At 38.5% G+C, this 26,291-nt stretch overlaps 6 protein-coding genes and 1 long non-coding RNA gene across 8 annotated transcripts in view; 4 read left to right on the top strand and 3 right to left on the bottom strand.

Moving 5' to 3' along the window:
• The first annotated feature begins 1,623 nt into the window (after window positions 1-1,623).
• Window positions 1,624-2,252, top strand: thrsp (thyroid hormone responsive). Its single transcript, XM_015030435.1, has one exon. The coding sequence runs from the start codon at window positions 1,762-1,764 to the stop codon at window positions 2,164-2,166; it is 405 nt and encodes a 134-aa protein (XP_014885921.1). The 5' UTR covers window positions 1,624-1,761; the 3' UTR covers window positions 2,167-2,252.
• Window positions 2,253-3,063: 811 nt separating this feature from the next.
• Window positions 3,064-4,315, bottom strand: ndufc2 (NADH:ubiquinone oxidoreductase subunit C2). Its single transcript, XM_015030436.1, has 3 exons — window positions 4,050-4,315; window positions 3,541-3,684; window positions 3,064-3,242 (listed from the first exon to the last, which is right to left on the bottom strand). The coding sequence occupies exons 1-3, from the start codon at window positions 4,186-4,188 to the stop codon at window positions 3,193-3,195; spliced, it is 333 nt and encodes a 110-aa protein (XP_014885922.1). The 5' UTR covers window positions 4,189-4,315; the 3' UTR covers window positions 3,064-3,192.
• A 470-nt stretch (window positions 4,316-4,785) lies between these two features.
• On the bottom strand, window positions 4,786-7,818 carry LOC106946222 (tubulin beta chain-like). The gene is made up of 8 exons (XM_015030431.1): window positions 7,584-7,818; window positions 7,301-7,409; window positions 6,809-6,919; window positions 6,008-6,252; window positions 5,587-5,909; window positions 5,136-5,480; window positions 4,890-5,064; window positions 4,786-4,834 (listed from the first exon to the last, which is right to left on the bottom strand). Exons 1-7 carry the CDS (start codon window positions 7,638-7,640, stop codon window positions 4,926-4,928), a joined length of 1,329 nt encoding a protein of 442 aa, XP_014885917.1. The 5' UTR covers window positions 7,641-7,818; the 3' UTR covers window positions 4,786-4,834; window positions 4,890-4,925.
• Window positions 7,819-8,962: 1,144 nt separating this feature from the next.
• LOC106946220 (tubulin beta-4B chain-like) lies at window positions 8,963-11,867 on the top strand. Its single transcript, XM_015030430.1, has 7 exons — window positions 8,963-9,115; window positions 9,295-9,403; window positions 9,776-9,886; window positions 10,433-10,677; window positions 10,776-11,098; window positions 11,205-11,549; window positions 11,621-11,867. The coding sequence occupies exons 1-7, from the start codon at window positions 9,059-9,061 to the stop codon at window positions 11,763-11,765; spliced, it is 1,335 nt and encodes a 444-aa protein (XP_014885916.1). The 5' UTR covers window positions 8,963-9,058; the 3' UTR covers window positions 11,766-11,867.
• On the bottom strand, window positions 11,125-22,554 carry LOC106946226 (uncharacterized). The gene is made up of 3 exons (XR_001424722.1): window positions 22,473-22,554; window positions 18,789-18,794; window positions 11,125-11,136 (listed from the first exon to the last, which is right to left on the bottom strand). It is a non-coding gene; the product is annotated as an uncharacterized LOC106946226 (long non-coding RNA).
• On the top strand, window positions 14,802-20,370 carry rab30 (RAB30, member RAS oncogene family). 2 transcript variants are annotated; one of them, XM_015030432.1, is made up of 5 exons: window positions 14,802-15,036; window positions 16,992-17,090; window positions 17,176-17,259; window positions 17,369-17,552; window positions 18,899-20,370. In XM_015030432.1, the coding sequence occupies exons 2-5, from the start codon at window positions 16,998-17,000 to the stop codon at window positions 19,147-19,149; spliced, it is 612 nt and encodes a 203-aa protein (XP_014885918.1). In that variant the 5' UTR covers window positions 14,802-15,036; window positions 16,992-16,997; the 3' UTR covers window positions 19,150-20,370. The 2 variants fall into 2 exon arrangements, with proteins under 2 accessions (XP_014885918.1, XP_014885919.1); XM_015030433.1 differs by lacking the exon at window positions 14,802-15,036 and adding an exon at window positions 16,817-16,821.
• A 36-nt stretch (window positions 22,555-22,590) lies between the features above and the next one.
• Window positions 22,591-26,291, top strand: part of prcp (prolylcarboxypeptidase (angiotensinase C)) — a 17,050-nt gene continuing 13,349 nt past the window's right edge. The window contains exon 1 of the mRNA XM_015030429.1: window positions 22,591-23,017. Within this exon, the coding sequence (XP_014885915.1) occupies window positions 22,844-23,017 (174 nt within the window). The 5' untranslated portion in view covers window positions 22,591-22,843. The remainder of the gene's footprint in view (window positions 23,018-26,291) is intronic.

Raw genomic sequence — 26,291 nt, 5'->3', positions numbered from 1 at the left:
TGTATGTACATGTTATATCATGGATGTTACAATATGTTGCCACTATTAATGAAAGTGATGCCTTTATGAATAGAACAGTGTTTTTAAAATTTGTTTCACTTTTTGAAAGACTTTATCAAAATCATTGTCAAAGATGAAATCCACACGTGGAAGACATTTATTTAAACCTGCAAAGGCTACAATGACATAACTGAGTGTCTTATTTTATTTTGGTTTACAGTATTGCTACATGTATTTGTAACTATGAAACAAAACATTAAAAATAGGCAAAATTTTAAGTAGAAATATAGATGTTGTTCTGTCTACAAGGTGCATAGTATTTATAGCTATATGGATGCAGTTTAATGATTTATAAAGTGAAAGTATGAGGAGAGATTATTGGAGGCATTGGTAAATGCCTCCTTTTCCTGCCAGCTACTCCTTCAAAGAAACCCGTTTTGAAAAAATGTTTTACTTTTTAAAATGCATCATAATTTTCATAATAAAAAACCGTTCAGCGTATAACAGTCCAGTCAGATAAGGGTAATATAGCTCACTGCCCAGTTGTTGGGCAGTGAGCTGTGTTAGCCAAATCCTGAGGAAGAAAAAGGAAAGTGTTTCTGGTCCAAATGACCTACTTAAATTTACATGTAAACATCTATAAAACAACCTTCCCCTAGGCTGCTGTAATATTTTACAATTCACATCCCTCTTCTGTTCAGACAGTTACTCTGACTGGAAATGCTTTTGATTTTCTGTTTTCATGGCCTCCAGCCACCATTTTCTGTGTAAACACACTGGCTTTTCTGTAAATAATTAATGCATATGTGATTATGGTTATTGAATAGTATTCACATGAACAGCTGGGACATTTAATACATTGTTTTCAGATTGTATAAGTTTGTGTAGTTTTGATCTCAGACTAGCTGCTTGGCTTCAGCTTCTGGTATCAATTTATCTGTATTTATATTTAATGAAAATGCCGTGAAGAGTTATGAACTGCGGGTTATTTTTAATACTATAATAATAATAATAATAATAGATATTGACAATAGCCTTTCAAACAACGTCGCTTCGAAAAATCCCGAACTATCCCTTTAAGATCTTATGCCAAAGAGCTCAAGGCTTCCCTCTAGTGACCACTGTCAAGTATTACAAAACATTTTTATTATTTTTGGTGAAGGTAACCGATTATCATGTTAAGCATTTCATGATAAATTATTTGTCAGTCGTCTGTCAGTATTTAGAGCAGAACTTCATAACAACATGGTTGCAGTGTGTGAACATTTAAACAGTACAATGTTTTAAATCACCCTTCATATCTTAAACTGTCTGCAGACCTAAAAACACTTGTCTTCTGGCAGACCTTGACATGTCCTGGATTTGCCTCTTATATTTTAAGTTTAGTTTTACCCCTTATTACTAAAGTTACATTTGTTTGGAAATTTGGGTCGATGTAAACTCATTAGTCCATGCCCCTGAGGTCATTCAGACATCATGCCTGTCTGTCATGGTTAATGATTCCACAGAGGAACATTTTGGTGCTTGCAGTTTAAAACACAAAACTACATCAGGCTGTGTGTTTTGTAAAGTAAACAAAGATAAGGTTTGACTTCAAATAGCACCCATATTGTTGCCTAAATATATCGGATGATGCACTGATCAACCCACCTTCGCTCATCGTTTAAAACGCAGTTTTTCCCCCTGCAGCTTTGCACTGCGTAAATCTACCTGCCGTGTGCCACCACTGCTCAGGAACAGCCATCCACATCCACCTGAATCATGCAGTCTGCTGAAGCCAAATTCAACAGAAACAGCTTGTCTCTGACCCTGAAGCAATACAGCTCAGCTGTCAGCGACATGGAGAAGACCATCCTCCTGCCAAGCCTGCTGCGAGACGTCCCCTCTGACTGCGAAGCAGCAGATGAGACCTGCAGAGATCTCTATGCCAACTACTTGATGCTGAAGGCCATTCGAAACACAGTTGAGAGCAGCCTGGTTCCCCTGGACGATCACAAGGCCAAAAACGCCACATTCACCAAGACCCCGGAACCTTTCCTGGAGGCTGATCCTGAAGCATTATTTCTCTTCCATCTGAGAGGACTGTTTTCTGTGATGAGCGACCTCACAAAGGAGACTCGGAGCCTCACTGACAAATACTTGGACATAATTGGATTGGCAAATTAACGTCAAAACATTGTTTGCAGACATTGACCTTTAGGGTTTTATTGTAAATGTGATGTGGATGTGAAATAAATGTACTTGAGCAAAACTGTCAACTTGTTTCATTTGCTGGTAGCGAGTAGCTAATTTGCACAGAGTAACACGATATTTTTTGGAATTAGTAAGGCAGCCATTAATTAGTGATTAGCTTTTTGAATCTTTGAATGTATCCAAGCTAAAAGCTTCCACTTTGTTTCCATATCCAGACATATTTCCACTTTTGTTAAACATCAGGGATGTCTTTGAGGCATAGGGAATAGCAATAATTTTCTCATCTCTTAATTTACTGTCGGTTTTAAAACTATAATCTCTAACATGGAAAGATATGCAGTACATCTTTGTCTCATCATAGTTTGTTTCATTTGATTGTAGAATTAAAACTAGAGCTGCATCATTCAGACAGTTCTTATTCATTCTTAGTTCTAAAGCATTTAACATGTAAAAAAAAATTGTCATACAGGTCGATCAAATTTGGCAAGTTTAATGTTAGGCCGAATGACTGGTGCAGCTCCACATAAAATAGTTGTGTGTTATAAACTTTAGAAATACGAAATGGCACAAAATCTGAGCCGGCAGGTTAAACCTTTAAAAACTAGAAGATGGTCTTACTCTAATTAGTAAAAGCTCAACTGATTACAGCCACAATAATAAATGAACTAGGAGTCATTAAAGAAACTTATGACTTGTAAATAAAGACAAAAAAACTTGTCAATTTCTGAATACTATCCATCCATCCATTATCATACATCCTTATCCCTAGTGGGTGTTTGGGAGGAGTGTTGGTGCCCATCTCCAGCTCTCAACGGGCGAGAGGCGGTGCATCGCAGGGCTTTCTGAATACTACATTAGGACAAGTACACATTTTAGTAGTTTTTGTTTTATTTACATCTCTATAGTTCATACAATACATGGCAGATTTCACAAACAGGCTGCCTAATGGAAAACTGTCCTCTTTATTCTTCTGTTTTTCTCCCTGGCGCCCACTGAGACTTAGCGCACTGGATGGAACGGCTCGACAATCTCTGCTAAGGTCTTTTTTTCTGGTGAGATGAAAGAAACGGAGACAAAACATTAGAACAAAAATATGGGCAGCCATGGTTTAAACTAACAATCAGAATTATAACTTCTAAATGTCTAGTATTTGAGAGACGTTTTAATTATATTTTTTAAAACGTGCTGTAATTCTTAATGGTAACAAATTGATGACTGCTGTGTTTAGGCACAACCACATCGACACAAGTGAACATGCCATAGATACATCAGTGACATTTTAAAACACGTTTTCTAAGCAAACACTGATGAAGAAGGGACTAAAATGTGAAAAACAAAACTACTAACCTTTAGTTTCAAATCTTTCAGGGTAGAGTTTAACATACTCATTCATGTCTCGGTCCAGCCTGGCATAGGTGTAGTTTTCATGTTTTGTAAGATGATAACCGATGAACCAGCCAAGAGTTGCCAAAAGGAACTGCCGATGAACGCCTGAAAAATAAATTAGGATGCAACTACCTTCAGTGTGTTCCCTGTTGTCTCTCAGAATGACAATTTTGTGGATTTCATATTATAACGTGACCATTTCAATAATAATCTTTAAAATGCCTAATTAAAAATAAAAACAAACTAAAAGGCAATGGCTCGAGAAAACTCGAAATAAACTGCAAGGCAGGCAAACTGCCTTGGAGTCATGTACATCACAACACCTTTTACACAGAAAATATGCACCAATAAAACAAAAGATAGTAACAGTCTAAAATCCGAAATACATAACTATGTTGATTTTACAATTTAAGCAAAATGCGGTCTGATCGACTTTCTCAGCAGATCAAAACAGAAACAACAATGCTAACCTGACTTCAGAGGCGGCCTATGGTTCATAGCGTTATGGAGCATCGCGCTGAACCAGCCCATACCGGACAGCCACAGCGAGTTCCTGTTAACGATTCCGGGAGGAGGGAGAGCCTTTCCGTCCTCTGGAACAATCCCCATGACGACGATGTTTAATCTACTTTATGTAGGTTTGTCGTGAGCTATCGCCTGGGTAGTTTTAGCTATCACCTCTCTGTGGGAAGTCAAGGACGGGCGTACAAGCGAATGAAGTGTCCGGGTACAACAAAGGAGAACGGTTTAGGTTCCACTAGAGATGGGTTCAGTTATGTGAGATGCAAAGTAAGTACAGCATTACGACGGAGGCCACGCTACGAAAAAATAAAAATAAAAATAAAAACAAAATAAATTTACGAGAGTGAAGTCGAAATAATACGAGAATAAGGTTGTAGTATTACGACAATAAAGCCACATTATCATGACTTTATTCTAATCTAGTGTCTTAAAAATAATTTATTTTATTTATCTTGAGATGTTTAAATTTCACCTCATAAAGGATATTTAAACACTCTCAGTAATTCTGCTTTCAATAAAAAATGTTTCCAAGAATAGATATAATTTACAGGTTAATATTATAATATAAAAAGTCAACCTGTAAAACTGTGATATTAAATAATGCTATGTGGTTAAACATTTGGGTACATCTAGCTTTTGTGCTGATGCACCTAAGAAAAAACAATAGGCACTAGTACAAAAAAATTGTTCCAGCATTGTCTTTGCATTTATTTCTCATCTTCCCTCCAGATTTCTGAGGCCCCCCACAGAACCTTTTGGAGGCCCCCCAGTTGGCTGCAGACCCCTCATTAAAAAACACTGGCTCAGACGTGAAGAAGACTATTTTAGTCTTCTTCATCCTCTTCATACACTCCATCGTCATCTACAGTGGCGTCTTGGTACTGCTGATATTCCGACACCAGGTCATTCATGTTGCTCTCTGCCTCGGTGAACTCCATCTCGTCCATACCCTCACCGGTGTACCTGTGACATGACAGCGTCAGAATCTACACAGTGCACCAACACACCACTGTGGCTCACTGAGTCTTGCTCACCAGTGAAGGAAAGCCTTGCGGCGGAACATGGCGGAGAACTGCTCCGAAATGCGCTTGAAGAGCTCTTGAATGGCTGTGCTGTTTCCGATGAACGTGGAGGACATCTTGAGTCCACGCGGTGGGATGTCGCAGACGGCTGTCTTTACATTGTTTGGAATCCACTCTACAAAGTAGCTGCTGTTCTTGTTCTGCACGTTCAGCATCTGCTCGTCCACCTCCTTCATGGACATTCGGCCTCGAAAGATGGCGGCGACTGTGAGGTAACGGCCGTGGCGCGGATCACAAGCTGCCATCATGTTCTTGGCATCAAACATCTGCAGGGTGAGTTCAGGAACTGTCAGGGCCCTTGGAAAAGACAGACATCCAGTAAGAATTATGTTTGTAAAAACATTATAATATTATAAACATTATAGTTATGATACAAGAGTGGTTTCGGGGGCAGCATCTTTACCTGTACTGCTGGCTGCCTCGGCTCGTCAGAGGGGCAAAGCCTGGCATGAAGAAGTGCAGTCTGGGGAACGGCACCATGTTGACAGCCAGTTTCCTCAAATCGGCGTTCAGCTGACCAGGGAAGCGCAGACAGGTGGTTACACCACTCATAGTGGCCGAGACCAGGTGGTTCAGATCACCGTAGGTAGGAGTGGTAATCTTTAACGTACGGAAGCAGATGTCATACAGCGCCTCATTGTCAATGCAGAAGGTCTCATCAGTGTTCTCAACCAGCTGATGGACAGAGAGGGTGGCATTATAGGGCTCCACCACAGTGTCTGACACCTGCCATGGGGAGAGATGAATACCTAGTTTAAAATTTGAAGGAAGCAGCTATGAGGCAAAGCATCATATCTGAACACAAGTGAATGTGGGATATAAACCTTAGGTGATGGCACAACACTGAAAGTGTTCATGATGCGGTCTGGGTACTCCTCCCGGATCTTGCTGATGAGGAGTGTGCCCATGCCAGAGCCGGTGCCTCCCCCCAGGGAGTGGGTGAGCTGGAAGCCCTGCATGCAGTCGCATCCCTCTGCCTCTTTTCTCACCACATCCAGGACAGTGTCCACCAGCTCAGCTCCTTCCGTGTAGTGGCCTTTAGCCCAATTGTTACCAGCACCACTCTGGCCTGTTGGAGATCAAAATATTTTATAAAAAAATATAAAAGTCAACTTTTTTTATTTCGAGTCTTGAATTCAAGTTCAAGACTCCATTGGGGGGATGATATTGCCATGACTAGTTGTCATCATAGTTGATAATTTAATTAAATATCTTTTCCCCCAAGATTTCTGAACTTGAACAAAATCAGGTGGTTTTCTTTCAAACATCTGTATGTTTAGAGAAGCCCTTAGGTGCAGTCTGCTGTCGGTTGATTGATGTCACACCTGCACATGTTAAGGTACAGCAGGGGTCACCAACTCCAGTCCTCAAGGGCTACCATCCTGCAACTTTTAGATTCACCTCTGCTCCAAAATGTCTGAATTTTGGAGCAATAGGCTGGAAATGAGCATTTTATTTGATCCAGGTGTGTTTGAGCAGAGACACATCTAAAAGTTACAGGACTGGAGTTGGTGAAAACCTGTACCTGACGTACAGGTTTTAGAATGGCAACATGAGCCATACCTTTTTATATGGTCAATTAAATGTTTTAAACTAAAACAAAATGCTTCCAGTAATATACATACCAAAAACAAAATTGTCAGGTCTAAACACCTGTCCAAAAGGACCAGACCTCACAGCGTCCATAGTGCCTGGTTCCAAGTCGACCAACACTGCACGAGGGACATATTTTCCACCTAGTAGCGAGAGGGAAGAGGATATAAAAATATGCAGACACAGCAACATCCTTGCCTGCTTGACAAAGTGAAATTGGACAAAAAGATAAAAAATGATTTGTGGAAAACAATATGAAATTCATATCAATGTGCAAGATGTGGATAAAAAACAGTTTGCAGCACATCAGTTGTAGTCATAATTTGTTTTTAGCAATTATAAAACAAAAAACTGTAGCAACTGGTAGCTTGGACTTTTGTGCATCATTGGAACAGATGCTTAGTAACCATTAAATTAAATTCAAATTAGGCAATGCAACGGCCTTCTAGTGGATTTTAACGGTACGATAGTGCTTTCTTGAGATATTTAATAACTTCCCATGGGAAGTAAAATATGAATAAAACCTAATGCTTCGTTGAAATAAACGCATATCCGGTCCAGCTGCAGGTCGCTATCTCCGTTGTATAGCCCGGTTTGGTCGATGCCATGTTCATCACTTATTACCTCCCAGAACTACAACCAAAGAGAGAGGAAAAATTATTAAACTAAGGGGCAGAGCAGTAGCGTGTACTGATTACATTTGAACTATTACGTTCATTATTATTTTTTTCGGCCTCAAAATAATCTAACTTCTGAGTCGGTGTCCTCGTGAATTTAGGCCTCCATTTCACAAATATATTTTCTTACCTTTGATCCAATTTGGTTCCCGCATTGGCCAGCTTGAAGATGAACAATTTCCCTCATTATTATGAAAGGCTTTCCAATTGTTCAAGGCAATGTTTTTCTTTTTTTTTAACGAGCAGTTATGCCTGCTGCTCCATTTTAGTGGGGGTCGGGGAAGAAAGATGCTCCACGTTGACCGTGGAAAGCCAAAGGACTATGCACGCGATCAGACAATGAGCCATTCGTAAACGGCCTTTGATTGGTCGGTTCAATTTTGATTAGCGTGAACGTCGTGCACTACCTTAGTAACCAAAAACAGTTCCAGTACCAGTTTTGTAGACAAACATGGTTCCCCAGACGTTGAGTACATGTCTGTTAAATGCAGGTCTTGTGCGCAATTCTGTTCCCCTGTGAAAATCTGTTTCCCCTTTCTTTGGCGCACTGCAGCCGGAGAGGCGGATCCGACCATTTTCACGGCCTGGTGGAACAGGGAGAATTTCCTCCAGGATGCACATTTGTGCATGATAACCTGACTTTGCTTCACTGATGAAATGACCAAATTAGGTCATTTGGCACATTAAGACAATGTGACTCCATGATGTGGCACTGAATATGAATGTAATGAGTTTTATTCCCATGGCTTTTTTTGTTCTCTGGGAAATTATTTTTGATGATAAATACAGAAACAAGCATAAAATTGAAAACACCAACAATAGTGATAGTAATATTATAATAAAATAATATTCAGTAAAAAGTAGCCTACAAATGCTTTGATGTTGGGCGGTGAGGGACCTGGATAATGGATAGGGGGGCGCTGGCCCAAAAAAGATTGAGAAACACTGCGCTATACAAATAAAATTTTATATAATAATACCGACTGAAAAGTTAGTCTTAGTTTGAGCCCAAAAACACTTAACGTAACCGTTAGCTAAAAAGGTATTCGTAGCCGTTGTTTCATTGCTTTGCTGTTCAACCGGAATAAGAAAAATTAGGTACACGTAACCGTTAGCTGGAAGGCTGTCTGGACATACAAAAAGAAATAGCATGCCATTAATTCATTTTACATTGTTTATTTATTTTTGCTTTGGTTGCAGATTTATTCTTTATACCTTTTTTGAAAACTAAGTCATAAAACTATGACTCCAATTTCGTTGTGCTTGTGTACGTTGACAATAAAATACTTTACTTACTTTAAATAGTAGTGGTTACATTCCATTTTAAAGCAATTTTCTTGTAAGTACAGAGATAAAACACCAGCGAGGCTGTTAAATGTTTTTGGTTACTAAGATGTCACAAGTGCGTTGCTCAAGACAATCAAAATTGAACCGACCAATCAAATGCCGTTCATGACTTCCACATTGTCCAATCGCGTGTGTGGCTTTCCATAATAACTGTTAAGCATAATTTTTTACCCCATTCATTGAAGGACTGCAGCAGGCGCAACTTTGCTCGTTAAAAAAAAAAAAAGAAAAAAAAAATCTCGTTGAACTTTCATAGAAATGAGGGAAATTGTTCATCTTCAAGCAGGCCAATGCGGCAACCAGATTGGAGCAAAGGTAAGAAAAATATTTGTAAGACTGTGGCCTAAATTCGTAGAGACACCGACTGAGAAGTTAGATTTAGTTTAAAGCCAAAAAGCTTAAACAGTTAGCTAAAATGCTATTCATAGCCGTTGGTTTCCGTTATGTTGCCGCTCAACCCGTTAGTTTAATATTTTTTTCCTCTCTCTTTGTAGTTCTGGGAGGTAATAAGTGATGAACATGGCATCGATCCAACCGGTGTATACCACGGAGACAGCGACCTACAGCTGGACAGGATCAACGTTTATTACAACGAGGCGTCAGGTTTGTTCATACTTTGCTTCACAGATGTTATTAAATATCTCAAGAAAACATTTTGGTGCCGTTACCGTCCACCAGAGGACCGTTACATGGCCTAATTTGAATTTAATTGTTACTAAGCAACTGTTTCAATGATGCACAAAAACTCAAGCTACCGGTTGCTACCATTTTTCTTTCATAACTGCTAAAAACGAATTATGACAACAACTACCCCAAACAATTTATAATACACATTTTCATGTTGATATGCATTTCATATTGTTTTCCAGAAATCATTTTTGATCTTTTTTTACACCATTGTCCAGTTTTGTTTAGTCAAGCATGCGAAGGTGTCACTGCAAAATTGCATAATTTTCCTCTCCCTCTCTCTATTAGGTGGAAAATATGTCCCCCGTGCAGTGTTGGTCGACTTGGAGCCGGGCACTATGGACTCTGTGAGGTCTGGTCCTTTTGGGCAGGTGTTTAGACCTGACAATTTTGTTTTTGGTATGTATATTACTGAAAGCATTTTGTTTTGGTTTAAAAAAAAAATGAAATGACCATATAGGCCTGCCAACCAAAACTGGAATGTTTATTTTCTGTTTAATTTCTCAAAAGTTTTTTTTTTTACACACACACAAAGAAACTTGGCTGTTCAGTTGGTAATTGTCCAACATTATTGGCATAAAGCTCCACAAAATAAACAGATTTTATTTCAGTTAAGCATGCATTTTTAAAAGAAAAATAATGTTCCTTTAATGTAAGACAGTCTGCACCACTAGATATGATTAGAAGAGGACAGAGTTAAGGTTGATGTTGCCATGCTACATAAATTGATAGATACATTAACACATCCAGGTGTTTGAAAGAAACCACTTGATTTTGTTGAAGTTTAAGAAATATGGAAAAAGAAAGGCATTTAATTAAATTGTTCCTAAATTTTACAGTTGATGCCAACTATTCAATGGCAATGTCATTCTCTAAATGAAGTATTGCACTTTTCATAAAGCAAGCTGACTTTTTTTTTTAATTAAGTATTTTGATCTCCAACAGGGCAGAGTGGCGCTGGTAACAACTGGGCTAAAGGCCACTACACGGAAGGAGCTGAGCTGGTGGACTCTGTCCTGGATGTGGTGAGAAAAGAGGCAGAGGGATGCGACTGCATGCAGGGCTTCCAGCTCACCCACTCCCTGGGGGGAGGCACCGGCTCTGGCATGGGCACACTCCTCATCAGCAAGATCCGGGAGGAGTACCCAGACCGCATCATGAACACTTTCAGTGTTGTGCCATCACCTAAGGTTTATATCTCGCATTCACTTGTGTTCAGATATGATGCTTTGCCTCATAGCTGCTTCCTTCAAATTTTAAACTAGGTATTCATCTCTCCCCATGGCAGGTGTCAGACACTGTGGTGGAGCCCTATAATGCCACCCTCTCTGTCCATCAGCTGGTTGAGAACACTGATGAGACCTACTGCATTGACAATGAGGCGCTGTATGACATCTGCTTCCGTACATTAAAACTTACCACTCCTACCTACGGTGATCTGAACCACCTGGTCTCGGCCACTATGAGTGGTGTAACCACCTGTCTGCGGTACCCTGGTCAGCTGAACGCCGACTTGAGGAAACTGGCTGTCAACATGGTGCCGTTCCCCAGACTGCACTTCTTCATGCCAGGCTTTGCCCCTCTGACGAGCCGAGGCAGCCAGCAGTACAGGTAAAGATGCTGCCCCCGAAACCACTCTTGTATCATAACTATAATGTTTATAATATTATAATGTTTTTACAAACATAATTCTTACTGGATGTCTGTCTTTTCCAAGGGCCCTGACAGTTCCTGAACTCACCCTGCAGATGTTTGATGCCAAGAACATGATGGCAGCTTGTGATCCGCGCCACGGCCGTTACCTCACAGTCGCCGCCATCTTTCGAGGCCGAATGTCCATGAAGGAGGTGGACGAGCAGATGCTGAACGTGCAGAACAAGAACAGCAGCTACTTTGTAGAGTGGATTCCAAACAATGTAAAGACAGCCGTCTGCGACATCCCACCGCGTGGACTCAAGATGTCCTCCACGTTCATCGGAAACAGCACAGCCATTCAAGAGCTCTTCAAGCGAATCTCTGAACAGTTCACTGCCATGTTCCGTCGCAAGGCTTTCCTTCACTGGTGAGTAAGACTCAGTGAGCTACAGTAGTGTGCTGGTGCACTGCGTAGATTCTGACGGTATCATGTCACAGGTACACCGGTGAGGGTATGGACGAGATGGAGTTCACCGAGGCAGAGAGCAACATGAATGACCTGGTGTCGGAATATCAGCAGTACCAAGACGCCACCGCAGAGGAGGAGGGAGAGTTTGAAGAAGAGGGTGAAGAAGATGCCTAAGCTAATGTTTTTTTAAAGTGGGGGCTGCAGCTACCTGGGAGGCTACCACAAGGTGCCTTACATAACTGGATGGAAGATGAGAAATAAATGGAAAATTTTTGCTCTTGACTAATTTTTTGCACTGGTGCACCTAATGTTTTTTCTTAGATGCACCAGCATAGTAGTTAGATATACCCAAAATGTTTGACCTCATGGCATTTTTAACATTGCACTTTTAAAGGTTGATTTTTTTTAATCACTATTAAATTAAGGTAATATTGACCTGTAAATGATTAAGAATAATGTCCATTTTCAGGACTTTTTCCATAATTCTTTATTTGAAGCAGAATTACTCACCGTGTTTAAAGAGCCTCTGAGCTGAAATATAAACATGTCAAGATAAATCAAAGAAAATCTAAATTAGAAGGTGTTTGAAGGGCTACGGATCTTGTGAACATCTCAGGCTAGACATTTCATTACATTCAAGTCATTTTTCTCGTGAAATATTTCCAATTTGAACTCAGTGAAGGAAAGTTTTTCTTATGTAGCATTAAACTATATTATCATGTCAACCTCTACTGATGATGTGTGTGCTGCCATTAAAGCCATAGGTGCATTGTGCTTTTTCAATGTTTCAATACAAAATGTATTTTAACTGGCTGCTTAACACATTATCTCAAAGAGTTCAAGGCTGCCCTCTAGTGACAATAGTAAACTATTCCAAAACATTTTTCATTATTTTAGTAAGGGTGACAGTTTTGGTTGTGTTCAAAGAATTTTATGATCATAATTTGTCATCTGTCACTATTCACACCAGGTTTCATGGCAGCAGTGTTTGAACAATACAATGTTTAAATTACCCTTCATATTTTGAACTCTGCAGACTTGAAGCACTTGTTTAATGGCAGACCATGTGGTTTCCTGGATTTGCTTTTCTTATAAGTTTGCTCTTAACACTTATTATCCAAGCTATTTTTATTTGTAAATTTGGCTTTATATGAGCTAAGTAGTGTAAGCTCTAAGGCAGGGCTGTCCTTGGAGCCATTTGGAGCACCTTCAATTGTTCCTGTGTGGACCATTAGAAAATGTGGTTGATGCAGTTGGAGACTTTTTTATTCTTTAATTAGAGCACAGATATTACTGACAAATTAAAAATGTATATTTTATAATCCCTAATTTTTACTTTCACTTAATTTGATAGACTTCTACTTAGAAACAAACTTGGAGAACCCTAAACTGCTTTTAATTAATTTATTAAACCTGGTTGCTGGCATTTTTTTAGAGGGAGTGGCCCAAATCCTGTTCTCATTGCTGACAATAAGCTGAATGTTTTCTTTATCTTTTTATCCAAGCCCAAACGAATTTGCAAACTAGATGTCTTTTTATTAATAATTAAAAAAAAAAACTCTTTAACTTTTGAATCTACAGTAATTTCCTACAAAAAAACTCAGACTTCTTTAACTGTTTAATTAGAATTATTGTTTTCTTAGTTTACTGTTGAGCCCTGAAAAAACATACTGTAATGTTGTTTATGGTTTTAGATTTTTTTTTTATTTTTAGACCCAAAAGGTTTGGACACACAAACCTTACACAGAAGAACACTTGGTTCTTGCAGATTAAATGATGAGAAAATCTGACTGTGTGTTGTGAAAAGTAAATAAAGATAAGGTTTGACTGCAAATAGCACCCAAATGTTGCCTTAATATATTGCATGATGCAATGCTCAACCTACCTTTGCTTATCAATTGCAGTCTTTGCCTTCAGTTTTGCACTGAATAAAGCTACATAAATGCATAATAATGTTAAAGCATTTGGCAGATGGTATAATCCAAAAACTTACAAAAAAGTAAATAACATGAGTTTAAAATTAGAAATATCTTTTCTTGTTCCTCATTGGGGCAATTTATTTGTAACAACAGCATCATTACCAGAAGGCTCACACAAGATATCAAAAAGTTACAATAAGAGTAACAATAACATCAATAACACGATTTGAACATTAAAAATGCAGCTCAGGTATCAGAAAAGATGTACTACGATCCAAGGTATGTGTAACAGAGTAAGATTACTTTCTTTCCTTGAATGTGCATGACTCCTTTCGTTCCAAGTCTCCGTTTAAAATACGGTACTCATTTTTGTCTTGGTTCAGCCTGCCAGTTTAGTTTTCATATTTTGTATTATGATACCGGTTCCTTTAAAGGATTCCTTTAGGATGAGAAACTCCCCACCGTCACAAGCACCATGACAATAATGTTTAAATTGTTTTATTTAGGCTTACTGGGATCTACAATCTGTGCAGTCCTTGATTTCAGCTACCACCTCTCCGTAAGGAAGTCAAGGACATGTGTGCAAGCGAAAGAAGTGTCCGGGCACAGAAAATGAGGACTGTTTAAGTTCCACCTACAATGGGTTCTTTTGCGGCAGCTGCGACGTTGAGTGGCAGTTTTGTTTCTGTTTTGTTTTTATTTTATTACTTCATTTTTGATAGAAAAGCACGGAAATCTGGTGGCTGTAAATGTCATTGGTAAATTTCTGTGTGACAATGATTAATGAAAAGTGCAGTAAGAATAAAATGCAGATTATCATTCATTATGTTCATACATTATAACCGAAAATGCATTCTAAAGCAGTGCAGACTCATTGATAATAAATAATTATGTAATATAAACAGCATTTAAAATTTTGATTTGTTCATGTTATGTATGTCGGTGAACACAATTTATAATAAAATTTAGATATTCTTTAACTTTAAAAAAATACATAAACATTTTTAATTGTAAATTTTACTGCTTCTTTTTTCCAAGTGTCGCGAGGTGAACATGCCACTAGTAACATGGCGGACGCGCTCACGTATGGTTTTTAGATGTCTCCTAGCAACAAAGACAAGAAGACAAAACCATTTTCGTGAGCTAACAGCTAACTTTCACTTACGTAAGTGTTGGTAGCTTCTGACTGGGTATGTCTTTTTGTAATATGTCAAACTTAAAACACAAACAGTGTTTTAAACCAAAAGACATATAGTTTATTAAATACTGTGGTGTTGAACTTGGCTGATTAGCAGTCCACGAGTGGTTGTAAAGCTAATGACATCATTGAGTGCACTTTCCTCCTCCCTCCTCCTTGATCAGACAGGCTGCTGCTGCTGCTGCTGCTGCTACTGAGCTGCCTAGGACACACAGCTCTCAGCCGGGGGAATTATGCCCTGCCCAGCAGCGGCTGCTTTGCCTATTTGAAGAGCCGAACCTATGCATACCAAGTAGTTATAAGTCCGGGGATATCCCCGTGATTATTGGTAAGTGCAAACAGTTTTTTGCGTTGATGCAGTGCTCTGACTGTGATTTTTCCCTCCCTCCTGCATCTGCAGAAGCTGCGAAAATGGCTAGAATCGCAAGGTAGCCTCGCTATTAGCTACTGTTGCTAGCTTCGCTCTACTAGGTATCAAGTTAGCTTGAAGATAAATCATTTTTGACAGGGATTAGAATGTTAAATCAGATTAAACATGAACCGCGGGTCACGGTGTTTGGATTTAACAGTGGTAAAGGATTAATAAACTCGAAACCGTAAAGAGGTGCATATTACATGAAAGCTTAAGCTGTTAATTTAATGTAAAAAAACTACGGCGGAGGACATTAACATAGGTTCTTGTGAGTAAGCAACAAGCTATTTGTCTGCCTGAAATGCATTTGTGACGGGTTTGATTTGCAGGCACGACTCCCCATAGAGCAGGATAGATGTAACGGTGTTTTCCCCCTAACAATTCTATTAATGTATATTAAATTCTGCTTTTACGCACACGCATTACAAATATTCGGGATGCACCAATGTGGAAGCTTGGGCCAATACCCAATGTTTAACTCCTCACTTGACTGCTCCTAGAAATTCTGTTCATAAATGTTACAAACCGTTATTGCTGTTATGCCGCTTGTTCAGCATTTGCCAATATTGATAAATTTGGATCACTCAGATCTGTAATTGTAGCAAATGCTTGTTCTACAAGTATAACCAGTACAATCACAATTGCATGCTACTTCTCTTTAGATCTGTGTAAGTAAAGCATTTGGAAAACCAATTATCCATTATACACTACTAGGCCTTGGAGTATTACTTAAACATTCCAATAAAACACATTAAAGTTTGTGGTTATAATATGACGAAATGTGTTGAAGTTCAAGGACCATGAACATTTACGAAAGGCACTTCATTCATAAGAGTTGTGTATTTTTCAGTGTGTCCCAATAATGTAAAATTGGAGCATTGAATGTGTATTATAACCTTGTAACACCTGACAGTTTTAGGTAATCAAAAGAAAAAAGTTATTGGCAAGGGCGTATGTTGGGTCTAAGTTTTGGTGGGGACCTTGGTGGGGACCTTGACACCCCCCCCCCCCCCCCCCCCCCCCCCGGGAAATGCCCAAGAGCACCGAACATTTTTGAGAAGGTGGGGGAAACCACATTGGCTTAATAACCCCCTCCCCCCAACCATAACCATATCATACATCTTGTGTATACAACCAGATACAGTCATACAGAGATAATTTCACAGTATATTTCATATCTGAGAACTAACCTCACCTGGAGCCCTGAAGCTCCAGCCACCTCTCCATCGTTCTGCTCTGCCCCTTGCTCTGCTGTCTGAGCATCCTATGTGAAAAAATATTACATAATTAACAGACCTATTCTACCTCACATTCAGTGCTGACCTTACTAAACACCGGACTTTACAACAAATGCGTTGCGTGATAGATATCTAACTTATGGGTCCACTCACTGTACTTACAACCGACGTAGCGAAATAACTTCTAATGTCTGTCCTTTTCTTTTTTGGTGGCTACATGGCGACTCAGAAGGAGACGCGTGTGCCCAGCTAGCCGCCGCCTTTTGCAGCTAATCAAAGAACGTCCGACGATTCAACTGACTCCCCCCCCCGACACGGTCTCGGAGGCTCATAATAAATGTCAAACTAAGAATCTTCCGTTCCGCGGACCGCCTGTTGCTGCTAATCAAAGATCGTAGATCCACGTTCTTTGAACCAATATGGCAAAAATTGGTCGGGCCTTTTTCATATCCCGTGAATATTGGTCGGGACATGTCCCTACCGTCCCTACCCAAACCTACGCCCATGGTTATTGGTCATAATTGGAATCGTTCAGTCAGGTTTTTTAAAGATTGGTGATCAGCCAGAAAGCTTCAATCGGTGCCCCCCTTTTTGAGCAATTTTGTCATTTTGAATTTTAAAATTTCTTTACAGGTTATTATGAGCATGGAAGATTATGACTACCTGTTCAAAATAGTTCTCATAGGAAATGCTGGAGTTGGAAAGACATGTCTCGTCCGGCGCTTTACTCAGGTCTGTGTCTTGCCAATATGTTGTAAATCTTATCAAACACAAGAATGTCAGAGTTTTTAATTTTAAATTTCTACTTAAATTGTAGGGGCTTTTCCCACCTGGACAAGGGGCTACTATTGGAGTGGATTTCATGATTAAAACTGTGGAAATCAATGGGGAGAAGGTCAAGGTATACCCAAAACCACAGAGAGGTTTACAAAGTGGAGAAGAATGCTCTGCTAATGATTTACTTTTAAATTGCCAGATAATGACATGTGTCATTTGCTTCGTTTTTCCAGTTGCAGATATGGGATACAGCTGGACAGGAGAGATTTCGCTCCATTACTCAGAGTTACTACCGTAGTGCCAACGCCCTCATTCTCACATATGACATTACCTGTGAGGACTCCTTTCGGTGCCTTCCAGAGTGGCTGAAGGAGATTGAGCAGTATGCCAACAACCAAGTGGTGACTATATTAGTCGGTAAGAAAGTCCTGCTTTTTTTTTTTTTTCATACAAGATAGTCTTTTATTAGGGATGAAAATATGAAAATTTGGGCCAATTTTGATATTGCTGTTACTGCTGATAATCAATACTTCCTGATATATATTTTACATATGTATAAATATATATTTCATTACCAATTCTACACCTTTAAAAAAAAGATCACATTGCTGACTTCACCACTTCTTCCTCACAATCCTGCACTGCATCACTGTCGCTGTCACATGACCAAACAAATGCTACATCACCAACCTGTTTCCTTCCTCCTCAGAAGCAAACCGTTACAGAATAGAAATATTGGTTATTAATATTGGCCCTGTTTTATTCATCGGACCAATACTGACATTAAGAAAAGACTAATATCAGCTGATCCCAATGTAAGTGTCAATATATCGTGCCTCCCTACTTTTCGTTGTCTGCAATGCACTAAATGTTTTTAATACCTCCAGATTAAATCACATATTTTCCTAAACATAGCCTCATTTTGTAGCCATGTGTTGTCATTTAATCTCTTTCTTTTTTCATTTGGTATCAGTAAGCAACCTATTACATACACATGTACTCAAAAATATTCTCTTTAGAGTGAGCTTTACACGAAAATGCTTATATTTCTTTTTGTCACCTTCCTAAAATTTTTGCCTAAATTATATTTTGCCAAAAGTGATTTTGGCAAAAATAAATAAATTAATAAAACACCCCCTTTTTTCTAATGGATGCTTTAGGCAGAAAAAAATTGCTTTTGGCAAAGGTGATGAACTCTAACTGAACTTTATAGTGAATTATTTTCTGAACTTAACATGATATGGGCTTTAATGCTATTTTGGTTTTGATTTCCTTTTGGGTTAGTTGAATCTTGCCAAATATGACAGATTAGGTTCTCTGAGCAAACCAAATGAACTCTGAGGATCCTTCCACTGAATCCTCTTTCAATTGACCATGAATATATTATAGAAAATTACTTACAGTTACTACTTGCCAATGCAGGTGCAAAATATCCCCTCAGAAGTAACAAACTGATACATGGTCAGAAGTAAACGGCCCACAGGGTCTGAAACAATAGAATCTCCAATAGCACCAGCTTTTAACTAATTTATCCAAAACAAAACCTATGAAATGTCAGTCAAAAAAAAAAAAAAAAAAAAACAAAATTTTTGGGATAAAGCACTCCCACTCAGAGCCTTTGTTGAAATTCATCCCCCACATGCAGGCATACACATACACCTCCATGCCCATCTGTTTCGTTACACACTGAGTGGCGCTCAGAATAACATTTCCCGACATACGTGACGTTACTTGGCTGATTTGTTTTGCCCGTTCTCTTTTAGGTAATAAAATAGATCTGGCAGACAAGAGAGAGGTTCTCAGGCAGAGGGCCGAAGACTTCGCTCAGGCTCAGAGCATGCTCTATCTGGAGACGTCGGCCAAAGAGTCCGACAACGTCGAGAAACTCTTCCTCGACCTGGCGTGCGAACTCATCCGAGAAGCCAAGCAGAACAAGCTCGACAACAATGACACTGCCCCAATGCCCGGAGAGGGTAAAACCATCAGTTATTTGAACTGCTGCAGCCTCAATTAAAGGGAGCTCAGCTGCCCGGCTGCAGTAACTCGGTAGCCATTGACTGTAGAACATAGATGGCTGAGCCCCAATGCCTCCGTCCTGCTAAGATGGCATAAAGCCAACGCTTAGTTTGGTCATGTTTTTCCCATGCCTTTTATACGCAGTACAAAGGAGCTAGTTGATTTTAGTTTTTAAAAGTGCTACTATCATTAAAGCCAGTATCCTCACTGGATCAGGATGAACAGGTGCACATCAATTGATTTAAGCATCATCAAAACGTTCATTTAAATCACTAATTCGATTTAAAAAGTGAAACTTACACATTATGTAGATTCATTATGAACAGAGTGATATATTTTCTCATCTTTCTCTTAACAGTACTCCATTGAGTCTAAATGGGGTTTTGCGCAGGCCTGTTTATTTTTTAATTCAGTACATTGATACCATGGTCATTAATGCAGAGATTGGAAGTTTTGGCAGTGTGGGCAGGTGTCAAGATCTGCTGGAAAAGGAAGTTGACATTGCCAGCAGAAGGAAGAGTGAAGTGCTCTTCCATGGTAGGTGACTGTGCACTTCAGAAAACACAGTGCTCCAACACCAGCAGATGACTCAATTCCCCAAAAAATTACTAACTGTGGAAACTCCACACCAGACCTTAAGCAACTTGGATTTTGTGCTTCTCCACTCTTCCTGCCTCCAAATGAAATACACATTTTACTTTCATCTGAAAAGACGACAGTCTTGATGTTTTTTCTCCTTAGATAAGGCACCTCTGACACATCTGACATCATCTCTGATTCAGGAGTGGCTTAACACAAGGAATGCCACAGTTGTCATACATTCCCAGGATACGTCTATGTGTGGGAGTGTCAGTCCACAACATCTGAATCTACACCAAACTCTTGAGTGGCCTTTGCTTCACAATACTTTAAAGGCTGCAGTTATCTGTGCAGTTATCTGTCCTTCCACCAAACTTTCCAGTGATATACTTTGAAACAGCAGTCTGTGAACAGCCAGCTTTTTTAGCAATGCCTTTTTGGTATCTTACCCTCCTTTTGGAAGGTGGCTGCGACTCTGCATGATACCTGCCACGTCAGTTGTATTTCCAATGAAAAACTTGAAGATGCCATAACATTTCTACATTCAAAATCCCTTTTAGAAATATATTGCTCTGTGTGTAATGAATTTATAACATTTTAAAGGTTTCACTTAACTCGATTAGTTATTTAAAAAAAAAAATCATATCCCAGTTTCTTCAGATGCACTTATGTTTGACTGATAATGTGGGTAATCTGGGTAGGGCTTAGAAACTGCAGGACTTTCCAGTTTGGCCTTTGGGATTCATTTCTCATCTGACATCAGTATTCACCAGCAGTATTATGAGAGAGCAAAAAGTTTTGCCAGGTATATTGTTACAAATTGGATGACAATTTTAGTGAACATTGGGGTTTATTAGTTGTCAGTAACATGTTTACAAGCACTACATTTTGGAGATTACAAGCTGAAAATGTAACATAAAATCTGTTGGACGTTTATTTTCCCTCTGCTCTGAGAATCACGTCACCATGACAGCTTTGTCATTTTATAAATCATTTTTATTTGCACCTGTCATTGCATACTGTGAAGCATTTTTTTTCTCCCAAATTTGACTTTTTACTTGCTGCTAGAACATGTTTTTATGTCATGAAAACTGAACCACATATAAAACCTACAGTATTGTGCGTCGCTATTAATATTTTTTTAGTATATTGGCAGTTTTAGTGATTGCTGATTTAGTTTGAAGCAGTTGGACAGCCTTCTATCAGTGAAACTTCTAAGTAGATTTTTCTTTATGATTGTCAGCTGTTTTCGTTAACATACACGTGAATATTACTGCATTTGTCAGTGCTGGTCATGAAATAGTTTCAAGGGGGTGTGTCCATGTAATTTTATATAACTTGTTGTATTTCATACTATGCTTTCTGTGAATTTATTTTGTCGTCAGCATGGTAGTGTCTAAAATTATCTTTTATTCACTTGCCATAACTACAGGCTGCTGTATTGCACAATACCATATACTGCACACTTAGTTTTGTTTTCTTTTTTCTTTTTCTTTTTTAACTGTAACACTTAGTGTTTTCTTGTACAGATTTATTACTGTAGTACATCTTGGCACTTTTATTGTATGATTTTGTACCTTCAGTTTTTTCTCATTTGCTAGAAGTGCCAGAGTTATGTTATTTCTTGTGCTTTAGGTTTAAGAGGAGATACTTGTGCTTAATTCTTTACATCTTCCTGTCAACTTCAATGGGATTTACATCTGAAAGGCTGTTTGAATTGTTGTACTTTTTCCTTTTGTGTACAAAAATAATCCCTAAATTACTGTGTATATCATTAAACAGCTACACTAATTATTGACTATTTGCCCTGTGTTGTTATTTTTGCTTGTAATGGCCAGATTTTCTTAGTTTTTAAAAAATATTTTAAGCAGTTCATTCTCTGCACGTTTTACCAAAAAAAGAGACAAAGCAAAATATGTAGTCATGCTAAATTTTCAGGCTTTTAGAGTTGGCATGTAAGTTTTTCTGCTTTATAAAATTGGTTAGAAATGAACTGACAACTCTATTAAATGTAATCTAGGGTAGTAAGTAACACTGAAATGAAATAAATGTGTAGGGCTCTATTATTGAGCATCAAAGTTCTGAGCACTACTGAATCAACTTTGGAATTTGTTGCATCTTTCTTATAAAGAACTCACATTCCCATCAACCATTGCATGGTAGCAGACTAGACGTCGCAGTGTGCTCAGTCTGAAGACTCGTCGGCCATTTTGTGAGTGGCACTTTTAAATCTCTTGGTTTTCCGAAAAAAAAGTATAAGTTTATTTTCAAATAGTTTTTAATGGACATCTTAAAACCAAAATTTAACAGTATGCTTAAATGCACCTAAGCTTACCCTTATTTAAGTCAGAGGAAGAACAAAACTTTCTATAGTTTGTCAAAAACTGTTGCTTAATGGATGTTACTTCAAGGATAACTGATCTCTGAAATTATAGTTCTGAGAAACTATTTGGATCAGTTTTTGTCATATCAGAAAATAATATTCAATTTTTTTTAGAATAATAATATGAATGTATATTTAGAACTTACATTGTTATCCATGTTAATGATTTCGACTCAGCATGTTGAAAACAGAAAGTGAAGGATTTTTTTGTTGTTTATTTGCTTTTGTATATTTATTCATTCATGAAATATCGTGTGTGAAAAAAGAGGACCATCAAAACAGGGCACACAGTCACACAACTGCTAGAACAGAAATATTCTCTGTAGCTTTTTATGGCTGAACTAAAAGTTGCCCCTCACAAGGTGGTTGCAAACTTCACGTACGTCGCTGACGCTCATGCGGCGTACGCTCATTCTTGTCTATTTATGATACGAGCCATCTGCTGTGTGTTTACATCCCCGGTAGCTTACTTAGCAGTGTTAGTTGAGTACTTCCGGAGACTCTGGCACCTGGTGTGCGCTCTTCAGAAGCGGACTTCAACCGCTGCTCACATGCTAAGTTGACACTGGCTTGAATGGCAACACCTCTCCGGACCTGCTGACAGGGGGAATCTCACTTCCTGCCTTCTACGGGAGAAGTATACTTATTGCAATCGCAGCAGAGATCATGCGGCAGTGTTGACCACGGAGAAGATCGGCACACCGAGGGCTGTGATTTACCCAGGAGCAGAATGATGGCCGGAGGCAGGAGTTTGGACACAATTGCAGCTACCTGCATCGTAACGTTGTGTTTGGCATGTTTGCACGTGACCTCTCTAAAGTCACAACTTTTCACCAGACTTGGAGGGTTACGTTACACCACGGAGCCTCCCATCAGCTATAAAACATTGTACTTCGATCAAAAGGTGAGTGATTTTTCAAAAATATTTTTTTTCTTATTTATTCTTGCTGGACGTAACCTTTAAAATAATAGACTACTTAAATTTATTCTTTTGCTGATGTCTTCCGCTTTTAATTCTTTCTCTTTCACTTCTCCTTTAGTTTTTTTTTAATTAACTTCAGTAGGGAGATACAATGATACCTATATGTAGGAAACTTGCATACATGTGCTCTTTCGTAAGCATATCTGGTATTAACCTCCACATTATTAAGAAGATATGACCCAAACTTGCAAAATAAAACGGTGTATTTCGTTGTTTACACTATAATGTTCAAGGTTCTTATATGTACAAAAATCAGGGAAAATACAGAATTAGATTTTTTTTTTAAAATCAAATACAGAAAAAGCTGTGTGGTTCGATCACAAAGATAGAAAACATTCATTTGTAGACAATCATTTTTGTGTTGATTTTTATTCAGCTGACAAAATTCATCTTATATTTGCCCACATAGAAAACCTGTTTTTGTTCATATTTATATATCAATTAGATTTTTAAAAACGCATACTTGCACCTAATAAAAAAAGGGATAATTTCAGAGCTTTATGGCTAAACCCTCTTAGATCAGGTTTTTAACTTGGACTTATTATTAAACTGGATCCAGTTTAGGAGCAAAAAAGCTTAGACATTATGATTCTTTGTATTAGAAAACAATACAGGTATAACATACAGAATCTGTAGATTTCACAAGTTTAAGGAATAGTTTGTCCAGAAATCACCCAGCTATCAAATTGAAAGTCAACTTCAGGTTTTGTTTGTTCATTTCAGAATTTATGAAACACACAGAAGATAAAATCCAGTTTGTCAAATGTTTTACATGCGCTTAAATTTCCTCAAGTTATAATGAATTCCATCAAAGTCTGAAAATTTAGGTCAAAGGATTATGTAACTACATGAACATTGGTTAAGAGTTCTGTTTTTTAAATAATCAAATGCATCCTATTTTCTACTGCTCTTCTTGGTTTCATTGTTTACTGTTTACAAAAAAAAAAAAAAAGAACTACAGAGCTTGCGCTTTCTAAAGTTCCCACTTTACTCTAACATATAGGAGTGCATGTGTTGTGACTGAAGACAATAGGTGTTTCCATCTGGCTTCCGGTAGTGAAGGGAAAGCCATCACAACTGGCTCTGTTCCTGCCAGCAGCACCGGAACCCTCCTGCCTGGCTGTCTGCCTAAAGAGGTCTCCGGGGCCCAGTGAATATGAAGCGATTTACTTCTCATGGGGGTTTGAAAGATCTTCATTCAGGCTGCACATTTTCTATTTATCGTTACTTCACGGAGATTCAGATTACATGTCGGACGGTGTGCGGTGGTACGTGGCACATCTGCTCTTAGTCAAAACAAGAAACATCTGGGTGCAGTCCAAATATAAACTTACAAAAAGGCCATTCTTTTACATGTGATAAAGACACCTATACCTGAAAAGATTTAAAACTTCAACAATACTTCTTTTGTTATTCTGTTTTTAATTTGTATTTTTTTTATCTGTCTTTTGTTGTTTTTGTCTGTTGTTTTAAGGGTTTGTATTAGACATTGATCACTTTGAGATTTCCAAGGTCTGATGCTGTTAAGTAAAAATGTCATAGTTTTGTGGTTTTATGTGATTTTACACTTGTACACATCAGTCTCTGTTTGGATTAATGGGAAAATCCCTAATTTATCTATGAGATTTCAATAAGATAGCCAATAGCTGCTAATGTTCCACAAGACACAGAATTGGAATATTCCACAGAAAAAGACAGAGCACTTTCCTGTTTTTGCCAACTTCTCACTCCACATTTAGATATAGCAACATAAATAGCAGCCAATATCAGTCTGATATTAAATACAGCGAGGTCTTTAAGCATTGTCCTTTACCTTTTTCTCAGTTTTTTTTAACATCTCACAGAAACCAAAAATAAAAAACTTTTATTTGTCTTCTCTCAGTAACAACTTCCACTTGTAAGAACTTTGCTGTCAGTGTGTCCTATTAGCTCTAATGATGCATTAACTGGTTGGAAGAAAATGTTAATGTCTAGTTTCTGCTCAGATGATTACAACTAGCACAGTTTATGTCATGAGCCGCTTTCTTAAAGCAGCTCTAGATTATATGTGCAAAACACAGTGATACATTCACACCAGCCCTGATTAGTCTGCTTTAATTGAACTCTAGTTTGAAAGTCAGGTTTATTTGGAGAGGTGTGAATATGCAATCGAACTCTGACATGGACCAAAAAAGCAAACTCTAGACTGCCTAGAAACGAAGGTCATGGTTTGGTTGAGGTGAACTCTGGAGCCGTCCAAATACATCTGTGAAGGCCGTTCGGACTGAAGACCCCTACAAAAGCTGGAAACATACTACAGTGCATTAGATCCAACGTAAATTTAACCAAACCCGATACTACAAAAGACACTCATAATAGGTCTCCGCTCTCAACAATGTTTGGATGTGTGGACAATGCTCCACACCTGTTCCTGCCCACAGCATCCTGTCTAATCAACCGAGCTGACAAGAAGATAAAGACCATTTCCTCACTCCTAACGCCCCCATGCCCCCATTGTCTCGTCTCCTGTGAACTCCTGTTCGCCAATCAGTGAGAAATTGTATGCTTCTTTGTGAAATGTACAACAAATAAGACCCTTGTTAACCTCTTTTCAATACCTGTCAGGTCTTCTGTTATCTGGAAGCGAAGATAGTTTTTTTTTTTTTTTTTTCCACACGTTGTAGTGCTGACTGATATGAACACAGTGCCAGCAATTGTCATCAGGAAATCCTTTTGGCTGCAGTCTGCCATCAGACAATGAATGGAAGTGTCCTTTAGCATCCTTAAAATTAACTGCTAGAGTTAGCTGCAACTTGTGGTCTGTCTGTTTACTTTGCGACTCTGTAGGGTAGAAAACAAATTTTGCATCTTAACTTTTGCCGTAGTAAATATTCAAACTCATAGTACCTGGCAAAAGTATTTGTTTTAATGTGTACATTTGTCCACATTTGCTCACATCAGTATATTTTGTTTGGATTTTAGAGTAACTCAGATAGTATAACTGTAAAGTATAAATACAGCCAGAATTAGCATGGAAAGGTTTAGATTGTGAGTCATTTTTTCTCCGTCCAGCTAAATAAAACTTGTCTAGAGCCAGAAGTCTTACATGACCCTTTAGAAAAGATATATTATGGAAGTTTGTTGTTATGAACCGCAGTGGTAGCACTTTGCCTGGTCTGTAATTTTAAGGTGGTTTAGAAATAAATTGATAATGAAT

Source organism: Poecilia latipinna, unplaced genomic scaffold (assembly GCF_001443285.1).
Source record: "Poecilia latipinna isolate Pla-1442-1.1 unplaced genomic scaffold, P_latipinna-1.0 Scaffold181, whole genome shotgun sequence".
Lineage (NCBI taxonomy): Eukaryota > Metazoa > Chordata > Actinopteri > Cyprinodontiformes > Poeciliidae > Poecilia > Poecilia latipinna.
This window is presented reverse-complemented; position numbering and strand designations above follow the sequence as displayed.

Excerpts from the sequence above, each read along its gene's own strand:
- thrsp (XM_015030435.1), top strand. The coding sequence starts at position 1,762 with ATGCAGTCTGCTGAAGCCAAATTCAACAGAAACAGCTTGTCTCTGACC.
- ndufc2 (XM_015030436.1), bottom strand. The coding sequence starts at position 4,188 with ATGGGGATTGTTCCAGAGGACGGAAAGGCTCTCCCTCCTCCCGGAATC. Across the intron at positions 3,685-4,049 it reads TAGGCCGCCTCTGAAGTCAG|GCGTTCATCGGCAGTTCCTT; the intron begins GTTAGCATTGTT and ends TTTATTTTTCAG. Across the intron at positions 3,243-3,540 it reads TGAAAGATTTGAAACTAAAG|AAAAAAAGACCTTAGCAGAG; the intron begins GTTAGTAGTTTT and ends TCATCTCACCAG.
- LOC106946222 (XM_015030431.1), bottom strand. The coding sequence starts at position 7,640 with ATGAGGGAAATTGTTCATCTTCAAGCTGGCCAATGCGGGAACCAAATT. Across the intron at positions 6,920-7,300 it reads TTATTTCAACGAAGCATTAG|GTGGAAAATATGTCCCTCGT; the intron begins GTTTTATTCATA and ends TCTCGCTACTAG. Across the intron at positions 5,910-6,007 it reads GTGTTGTGCCATCACCTAAG|GTGTCAGACACTGTGGTGGA; the intron begins GTTTATATCCCA and ends TCCCCATGGCAG.
- LOC106946220 (XM_015030430.1), top strand. The coding sequence starts at position 9,059 with ATGAGGGAAATTGTTCATCTTCAAGCAGGCCAATGCGGCAACCAGATT. Across the intron at positions 9,887-10,432 it reads ACCTGACAATTTTGTTTTTG|GGCAGAGTGGCGCTGGTAAC; the intron begins GTATGTATATTA and ends GATCTCCAACAG. Across the intron at positions 11,550-11,620 it reads CGCAAGGCTTTCCTTCACTG|GTACACCGGTGAGGGTATGG; the intron begins GTGAGTAAGACT and ends ATCATGTCACAG.
- rab30 (XM_015030432.1), top strand. The coding sequence starts at position 16,998 with ATGAGCATGGAAGATTATGACTACCTGTTCAAAATAGTTCTCATAGGA. Across the intron at positions 17,260-17,368 it reads TCAATGGGGAGAAGGTCAAG|TTGCAGATATGGGATACAGC; the intron begins GTATACCCAAAA and ends TCGTTTTTCCAG. Across the intron at positions 17,553-18,898 it reads AGTGGTGACTATATTAGTCG|GTAATAAAATAGATCTGGCA; the intron begins GTAAGAAAGTCC and ends GTTCTCTTTTAG.